This window comes from Oncorhynchus gorbuscha, unplaced genomic scaffold (assembly GCF_021184085.1).
Source record: "Oncorhynchus gorbuscha isolate QuinsamMale2020 ecotype Even-year unplaced genomic scaffold, OgorEven_v1.0 Un_scaffold_2649, whole genome shotgun sequence".
Classification (NCBI taxonomy): domain Eukaryota; kingdom Metazoa; phylum Chordata; class Actinopteri; order Salmoniformes; family Salmonidae; genus Oncorhynchus; species Oncorhynchus gorbuscha.
The window spans coordinates 32,636-42,500 of NW_025747103.1; the positions used below are offsets into that span (position 1 = coordinate 32,636).

Here is a 9,865-nt window from a genome sequence, read left to right on the forward strand (position 1 = left end):
CTCAGTGTCTTACTGCAGGTCTATAATATGTCTCCTCCATGTCTCAGTGTCTTACTGCAGGTCTATAATATGTCTCCTCCATGTCTCAGTGTCTTACTGCAGGTCTATAATATGTCTCCTCCATGTCTCAGTGTCTTACTGCAGGTCTATAATATGTCTCCTCCTGTCTCAGTGTCTATAATATGTCTCCTCCATGTCTCAGTGTCTTACTGCAGGTCTATAATATGTCTCCTCATGTCTCAGTGTCTTACTGCAGGTCTATAATATGTCTCCTCCATGTCTCAGTGTCTTACTGCAGGTCTATAATATGTCTCCTCCATGTCTCAGTGTCTTACTGCAGGTCTATAATATGTCTCCTCCATGTCTCAGTGTCTTACTGCAGGTCTATAATATGTCTCCTCCATGTCTCAGTGTCTTACTGCAGGTCTATAATATGTCTCCTCCATGTCTCAGTGTCTTACTGCAGGTCTATAATATGTCTCCTCCATGTCTCAGTGTCTTACTGCAGGTCTATAATATGTCTCTCCCTCTCCTCCATGTCTCAGTGTCTTACTGCAGGTCTATAATATGTCTCCTCCATGTCTCAGTGTCTTACTGCAGGTCTATAATATGTCTCCTCCATGTCTCAGTGTCTTACTGCAGGTCTATAATATGTCTCCTCCATGTCTCAGTGTCTTACTGCAGGTCTATAATATGTCTCCTCCATGTCTCAGTGTCTTACTGCAGGTCTATAATATGTCTCCTCCATGTCTCAGTGTCTTACTGCAGGTCTATAATATGTCTCCTCCATGTCTCAGTGTCTTACTGCAGGTCTATAATATGTCTCCTCCATGTCTCAGTGTCTTACTGCAGGTCTATAATATGTCTCCTCCATGTCTCAGTGTCTTACTGCAGGTCTATAATATGTCTCCTCCATGTCTCAGTGTCTTACTGCAGGTCTATAATATGTCTCCTCCATGTCTCAGTGTCTTACTGCAGGTCTATAATATGTCTCCTCCATGTCTCAGTGTCTTACTGCAGGTCTATAATATGTCTCCTCCATGTCTCAGTGTCTTACTGCAGGTCTATAATATGTCTCCTCCATGTCTCAGTGTCTCCACTGCAGGTCTATAATATGTCTCCTCCATGTCTCAGTGTCTTACTGCAGGTCTATAATATGTCTCCTCCATGTCTCAGTGTCTTACTGCAGGTCTATAATATGTCTCCTCCATGTCTCAGTGTCTTACTGCAGGTCTATAATATGTCTCCTCCATGTCTCAGTGTCTTACTGCAGGTCTATAATATGTCTCCTCCATGTCTCTCCATGTCTCAGTGTCTTACTGCAGGTCTATAATATGTCTCCTCCATGTCTCAGTGTCTTACTGCAGGTCTATAATATGTCTCCTCCATGTCTCAGTGTCTTACTGCAGGTCTATAATATGTCTCCTCCATGTCTCAGTGTCTTACTGCAGGTCTATAATATGTCTCCTCCATGTCTCAGTGTCTTACTGCAGGTCTATAATATGTCTCCTCCATGTCTCAGTGTCTTACTGCAGGTCTATAATATGTCTCCTCCATGTCTCAGTGTCTTACTGCAGATAAACAAACCGTAGTTAGATCACATGATGGATCACATGACACACAGCTCTTAAAGAGACAGCGTCCTGCTCAGACAGCGTCCTTTGCCCCCTGCTGTATTGGAGAGCCTGTTGTGGAAAGATACAGCTCTGTCTCTGCCGGGTCAACTCTGTGCCCAGATCAGTCCTTATCTCCTCCATGGACCATGTCTGAGTCTAGCTGTTACAAACGGCTGCTCTCCCCACCACCTCCCGACTCTGACCTCCCATGTTTCTGGGTGAGATGACGCTCTCCCCACCACCTCCCGGATTCTGACCTCCCATGTTTCTGGGTGAGATGACGCTCTCCCCACCACCTCCCGGACTCTGACCTCCCATGTTTCTGGGTGAGATGACGCTCTCCCCACCACCTCCCGGACTCTGACCTCCCATGTTTCTGGGTGAGATGACGCTCTCCCCACCACCTCCCGGACTCTGACCTCCCATGTTTCTGGGTGAGATGACGCTCTCCTTGGACTGGAGCAGCCTCTCCAGGCAGGGCGAGCTGATCTTCCCCGACGGAGGCCCTCGTCGGTGGGCTCGGGGTCTGACTCTGTAAGGGTGAGTCTGGAGGTGGGGGTCCACAGTGCTCCCCTGGGGGTCAGTGCTGGAGGAGACCGCGTCGTCTTGGGTCTGTTCCTGGTCGTCGGCTGGACGGTTGGATCCCAGGGAGCAGGCGATGGAGGGTCTGACCAGGCCCGGTGGCTCTTGCTGGGCTGTCTCTGTCTCTGTGTTGGAGGAGCAGATGGGGGCGGTGTGGAGACGTTTGAGATGAGTGGTAGAGGAGTAGAGGAAGGAGCTGGGCAGGGGTCCGCCGGAGGCTCTCAGGGCTGGGTGGTGGTCACCCTCTGAGGGGGAGACGACGGGAGGAGAGGCTGGAGGTGGTGGCTGGGCTGGGTGGTGGTCACCCTCTGAGGGGGAGACGACGGGAGGAGAGGCTGGAGGTGGTGGCTGGGCTGGGGTCTGGTCACCCTCTGAGGGGGAGACGACGGGAGGAGAGGCTGGAGGTGGTGGCTGGGCTGGGGTCTGGTACTGCTGTGGAGAGTCAGAACGGAATAGGTTCGGTTTGTAATCCCTTTGTTCACCATGAAGAACTGACTGTGAATAGTAGAATATCCTTCTTCCTTAAGAGACATTATGCCATCCTGACTGAGTAGAATCAAATTTTATTTTCCTCCTGGTCCTACAGATGTTAATGCGAGTGTCTCTCCTGCTTGTGCTTCTAGTTCCGACAATGCAGTGATCCCAACAAGCTCCTCTAACTCTCCTTCCAAAACTACTGTCTTATACACAGTGTAAGGGGATCTCCTCCTACATAAGGATACTGAATGAGTGATCCTCCTCCCAGCTCTCCTCCTCCAGTATATACATATGAGATGAGTCCCTGTAGACAAAGTAAACCTCCTGGCATAGTTAAAGTGGCTAGTGACCTCTACATGTGTTACTAAGGATCCTCGATGTTCCTAGAGTCCAGTATATACATATGTCCTCTACTCCTGAATAATGTAGGCTCTCCTCCTAAGTCTCCTCCCTTCCAGAGGTCATTGTCCTTAAACTCCTCCTCCCTGATATATTTCCTCCCATTTCCTCCTCCCTTATTCTCCTCCTCTCCAGACCTCTCCTGTCCTCTACTCCTGGCAGCAGCCACTCCTCCCTGCTCTCCTCCTGGCTATTTCAGTCTCCTTCTTAGAAGCTGTCCTCTCAGTCTCTCCTCCTCCCTGCTTTCCTCCTCCCTGCTCTCCTCCTTCTGGATGATACTCCTCCTCCCAGGCTCTCCTCCTGGTGGCCTCCTCCTCCCTCTTTATGGCCTTCCCTCCCAACTCCTCCTCCCTAGGTCTCCTCCTCCCTTCTCTCCTCCTCCTGGACCCTACCTGTCCTCCTCACTCCTCCCTCCCTGCCTCCTCCTTGAGGGCTCCTCCTCCCAGTTCTCAGGCCTCTTCCAGCCCCCACCTGTCCTCGACTTGTGCATCTGTCTTGGAGTGCTTTTGGTGACAAGCCGATTTCTTCTCCTCCTGAGGTTCTCTCCTCCTCCCTGCTCTCCTCCTCCCTCAGTCTCCTCCTCCCAGTTTCTCCTCCTCCCTGATCTCCTCCTCCCTGCTCTCCTCCTCCCTCTGTTCCCTCTTCCAGACCTCTACCTGTCCTCTACTCCCTCCTCCCTTCTCTCCTCCTCCCTCTCTCTCCTCCCTGCTCTCCTCCTCCCTTCTCTCCTCCCTACCTTTCCTCTACCCTCCTCCCCCTCCTCCTTCTCTCCTCCTCCCTGGTCTCTCCTCCCTTCCTCTCCTCCACAATCTTCCTCTAGTTTTGTCCTCTACGTTCCTGGGTGAACTCTCCTCCTCCCTTCTCTCCTCCTCTCCAGATCCTCTACCTGTCCTCTACTCCTCCTCCCTGCTCTCCTCCTCCCTTCTCTCCTCCTCTTCCAGACCTCTACCTGTCCTCTACTCCTCCTCCCTGCTCTCCTCCTCCCCCTCCTCCTCTTCCAGACCTGGATACCTGTCCTCTACTCCTCCTCCCTGCTCTCCTCCTCCCTCTCTCCTCTCTTCCAGACCTCCCTGTACTCCTCCTCCCTGCTCTTCCTCCCTCCTCCTCCTCTTCCAGACCTCTACCTGGAAGTCCTCCCCTCCTCCCACTCCTCCTCCCTTCTCTCCTCCTCTTCCAGACCTCTACCTGTCCTCCCTACTCCTCCTCCCTGCTCTCCTCCTACCTTCTCTCCTCCTCTTCCAGACCTCTACCTGTCCTCTCTCCTCCTCCTCCCTTCTCTCCTCCTCTTCCAGACCTCTACCTGTCCTGAACACTCCTCCTCCCTAGGTCCTCCTCTCCAGACCTCTACCTGTCCTCTACTCCTCCTCCCTGTCTCCTCCTCCCTTCTCTCCTCCTCTTCCAGACCTCTACCTGTCTCTCCTCCTCCCTGCTCTCCTCCTCCCTTCTCTCCTCCTCTTCCAGACCTCTACCTGTCCTCTACTCCTCCTCCCTGCTCTCCTCCTCCCTTCTCTCCTCCTCTTCCAGACCTCTACCTGTCCTCTACTCCTCCTCCCTGCTCTCCTCCTCCCTTCTCTCCTCCTCCCTTCTCTCCTCCTCCCTTCTCTCCTCCTCTTCCAGACCTCTACCTGTCCTCTAAGACATTCCTCTGTTGTTCTCAGTCCATTTTCTTATGTAAAATGACACCTCTATAATTCCTCTCCTGAAGAGATAGATTGTAAAACCTGCTCTGTCCACTTCCTGCTATTCTCAGGATAATGGATATGATGGGCTCCTCTCCTCCCTCCCTCCCTCCCTCCCTCCCTCCCTCCCTCCCTCCCTCCCTCCCTCCCTCCCTCCCTCCCTCCCTCCCTCCCTCCCTCAACTCCTACCTATAGGGTTGCATTCCAAACTGCACTGAAAGTGGCTGCTCTCCTATCTTCCTACTAGCATAGCTACCACATACAATGTAGCAGTGTTCTGGACATGCATTCAAAATGGAATGGTAGTGTTGGAACAGAACCAGTATCTCATCTACGATGTAGCAGTGTTCTGGACATTCTAAATGGAATGGTAGTGTTGGAACAGAACCAGTATCTCATCTACGATGTAGCAGTGTTCTGGACATTCTAAATGGAATGGTAGTGTTGGTTCTCCTCCTCCCTTCTTCTTAAGAGACATTATGCCATCCTGACTGAGTAGAATTCTAACAGAACCAGTATCTCATCTACAATGTAGCAGTGTTCTGGACATTCTAAATGGAATGGTAGTGTTGGAACAGAACCAGTATCTCATCTACGATGTAGCAGTGTTCTGGACATTCTAAATGGAATGGTAGTGTTGGAACAGAACCTCTATCTCCTCTACGATGTAGCAGTGTTCTGGACATTCTAAATGGAATGGTAGTGTTGGAACAGAACCAGTATCTCCTCCGATGTAGCAGTGTTCTGGACATTCTGGAACAGAACCAGTATCTCCTCTGATGTAGCAGTGTTCTGGACATTCTAAATGGAATGGTAGTGTTGGAACAGAACCAGTATCTCCTCTACGATGTAGCAGTGTTCTGGACATTCTAAATGGAATGGTAGTGTTGGAACAGAACCAGTATCTCCTCTCGATGTAGCAGTGTTCTGGACATTCTAAATGGAATGGTAGTGTTGGAACAGAACCAGTATCTCCTCTACGATGTAGCAGTGTTCTGGACATTCTAAATGGAATGGTAGTGTTGGAACAGAACCAGTATCTCATCTACGATGTAGCAGTGTTCTGGACATTCTAAATGGAATGGTAGTGTTGGAACAGAACCAGTATCTCATCTACGATGTAGCAGTGTTCTGGACATTCTAAATGGAATGGTAGTGTTGGAACAGAACCAGTATCTCCTCTACGATGTAGCAGTGTTCTGGACATTCTAAATGGAATGGTAGTGTTGGAACAGAACCAGTATCTCCTCTACGATGTAGCAGTGTTCTGGACATTCTAAATGGAATGGTAGTGTTGGAACAGAACCAGTATCTCCTCTACGATGTAGCAGTGTTCTGGACATTCTAAATGGAATGGTAGTGTTGGAACAGAACCAGTATCTCATCTACGATGTAGCAGTGTTCTGGACATTCTAAATGGAATGGTAGTGTTGGAACAGAACCAGTATCTCATCTACGATGTAGCAGTGTTCTGGACATTCTAAATGGAATGGTAGTGTTGGAACAGAACCAGTATCTCATCTACGATGTAGCAGTGTTCTGGACATTCTAAATGGAATGGTAGTGTTGGAACAGAACCAGTATCTCATCTACGATGTAGCAGTGTTCTGGACATTCTAAATGGAATGGTAGTGTTGGAACAGAACCAGTATCTCATCTACGATGTAGCAGTGTTCTGGACATTCTAAATGGAATGGTAGTGTTGGAACAGAACCAGTATCTCCTCTACGATGTAGCAGTGTTCTGGACATTCTAAATGGAATGGTAGTGTTGGAACAGAACCAGTATCTCATCTACGATGTAGCAGTGTTCTGGACATTCTAAATGGAATGGTAGTGTTGGAACAGAACCAGTATCTCATCTACGATGTAGCAGTGTTCTGGACATTCTAAATGGAATGGTAGTGTTGGAACAGAACCAGTATCTCATCTACGATGTAGCAGTGTTCTGGACATTCTAAATGGAATGGTAGTGTTGGAACAGAACCAGTATCTCATCTACGATGTAGCAGTGTTCTGGACATTCTAAATGGAATGGTAGTGTTGGAACAGAACCAGTATCTCATCTACGATGTAGCAGTGTTCTGGACATTCTAAATGGAATGGTAGTGTTGGAACAGAACCAGTATCTCATCTACGATGTAGCAGTGTTCTGGACATGCATTCTACCATTCTAAGTGGTATGCTTGTGTCAATATTGGAACAGTCTTTCATCAAACCTCACTGTTAAAGACCTTTACCTTCGCAGGAGTGTGTCTCTTAGCTGGAGTGTGGTGCTCTTCCTGGTTGTCAGTGTGCTGGTCTGGGTCTGGGCCTGGGCCTGGGTCTGGGTCTGGGTCTGGGTCTGGGTCTGGGTCTGGGCGGGCTCTGACTTGAGGAAACCAGCTATGGAGCATCGCTTCCATCTTCAGGATCACACTGACGTAGCGCTCACTACAAACAGAACACAGAACATACCAAGATTTAGAACACAGAAAATACTATAGAACACAGAACAGAGAAAATAACTGAGTTTAGAACACAGAACACATAATAGAACAGGGTTTAGAACACAGAACAGATTACAGAACAGGGTTTAGAACACAGAACGGATAACAGAACAGGGTTTAGAACACAGAACAGATAACAGAACAGGGTTTAGAACACAGAACAGATAATAGAACAGAGATTAGAACACAGAATGGATAACAGAACAGGGTTTAGAACACAGAACAGATAACAGAACAGAGTTTAGAACACAGAATGGATAACAGAACAGGGTTTAGAACACAGAACAGATAACAGAACAGGGTTTAGAACACAGAACACATAATAGAACAGGGTTTAGAACACAGAATGGATAACAGAACAGAGTTTAGAACACAGAATGGATAACAGAACAGATAACAGAACAGGGTTTAGAACACATAATAGAACAGGGTTTAGAACACAGAACAGATAACAGAACAGAGTTTAGAACACAGAATGAAATAACAGAACAGAGTTTAGAACACAGAATGGATAACAGAACAGAGTTTAGAACACAGAACAGATAACAGAACAGGGTTTAGAACACAGAATGGATAACAGAACAGAGTTTAGAACACAGAATGGATAACAGAACAGATAACAGAACAGGGTTTAGAACACATAATAGAACAGGGTTTAGAACACAGAACAGATAACAGAACAGAGTTTAGAACACAGAACAGAACAGAGTTTAGAACACAGAATGGATAACAGAACAGAGTTTAGAACACAGAATGGATAATAGAACAGGGTTTAGAACACAGAATGGATAACAGAACAGGGTTTAGAACACAGAATGGATAACAGAACAGAGTTTAGAACACAGAACAGATAACAGAACAGAGTTTAGAACACAGAACAGAACAGAGTTTAGAACACAGAATGGATAACAGAACAGAGTTTAGAACACAGAACAGATAACAGAACAGAGTTTAGAACACAGAACAGAACAGAGTTTAGAACACAGAATGGATAACAGAACAGAGTTTAGAACACAGAATGGATAACAGAACAGGGTTTAGAACACAGAATGGATAACAGAACAGAGTTTAGAACACAGAACAGATAACAGAACAGGGTTTAGAACACAGAACAGATAATAGAACAGGGTTTAGAACACAGAATGGATAACAGAACAGGGTTTAGAACACAGAATGGATAACAGAACAGAGTTTAGAACACAGAACAGATAACAGAACAGAGTTTAGAACACAGAATGGATAACAGAACAGAGTTTAGAACACAGAATGGATAATAGAACAGGGTTTAGAACACAGAATGGATAACAGAACAGGGTTTAGAACACAGAATGGATAACAGAACAGAGTTTAGAACACAGAACAGATAACAGAACAGGGTTTAGAACACAGAATGGATAACAGAACAGAGTTTAGAACACAGAACAGATAACAGAACAGAGTTTAGAACACAGAACAGATAACAGAACAGGGTTTAGAACACAGAACAGAACAGAGTTTAGAACACAGAACAGATAACAGAACAGGGTTTAGAACACAGAATGGATAACAGAACAGGGTTTAGAACACAGAATGGATAACAGAACAGGGTTTAGAACACAGAACAGGGTTTAGAACACAGAACACATAATAGAACAGGGTTTAGAACACAGAACAGATAACAGAACAGGGTTTAGAACACAGAACAGATAACAGAACAGAGTTTAGAACACAGAACAGATAACAGAACAGGGTTTAGAACACAGAACAGATAACAGAACAGAGTTTAGAACACAGAACAGATAACAGAACAGGGTTTAGAACACAGAACAGATAACAGAACAGAGTTTAGAACACAGAACAGATAACAGAACAGGGTTTAGAACACAGAACAGATAACAGAACAGGGTTTAGAACACAGAACAGATAACAGAACAGGGTTTAGAACACAGAACAGATAACAGAACAGGGTTTAGAACACAGAACAGGGTTTAGAACACAGAACACATAATAGAACAGGGTTTAGAACACAGAACAGATAACAGAACAGAGTTTAGAACACAGAACAGATAACAGAACAGAGTTTAGAACACAGAACAGATAACAGAACAGGGTTTAGAACACAGAACAGATAACAGAACAGGGTTTAGAACACAGAACAGATAACAGAACAGAGTTTAGAACACAGAACAGATAACAGAACAGGGTTTAGAACACAGAACAGATAACAGAACAGGGTTTAGAACACAGAACAGATAACAGAACAGAGTTTAGAACACAGAACAGATAACAGAACAGGGTTTAGAACACAGAACAGATAACAGAACAGGGTTTAGAACACAGAACAGATAATAGAACAGGGTTTAGAACACAGAACACATAATAGAACGGGGTTCTAGTACACTACTATAGACCAGAGGCCTATTCCCTATATTGGCCACTACTTTTGTCCAGGGTGCCGTTTGGGAGGCAAACGGAGAAGACATATATGCCAGTGAATAAACAGGTTCAGCATGTTGTCATGTCTGTGTCCGTTCCAAACCTCCACTGATCTCATCTGTACATTCTGCCTCTGACCTGGGCATGTTTACCTCTACAGGAGAAATGTGACGTGATGCTGTGTGCTGCCTGCTTGCTGCCTGCTTGCT

The 9,865-nt window shown here is 46.4% G+C and overlaps 1 protein-coding gene across 4 annotated transcripts in view; it reads right to left on the reverse strand.

Annotated features, from left to right (window-relative positions):
- Positions 1-1,451: 1,451 nt before the first annotated feature.
- LOC124026218 (CRACD-like protein) overlaps positions 1,452-9,865 on the reverse strand; it is a 35,014-nt gene continuing 26,600 nt past the window's right edge. For 3 of the 4 annotated variants that reach the window (XM_046339331.1, XM_046339333.1, XM_046339332.1), the window contains exons 5-6: positions 6,993-7,185; positions 1,452-2,630 (exon numbers count right to left, since the gene is read on the reverse strand). In XM_046339331.1, the coding sequence (XP_046195287.1) occupies positions 1,773-2,630; positions 6,993-7,185 (1,051 nt within the window). In that variant the 3' untranslated portion in view covers positions 1,452-1,772. The remainder of the gene's footprint in view (positions 2,631-6,992; positions 7,186-9,865) is intronic. The other variant, XM_046339334.1, reaches the window with a different exon arrangement.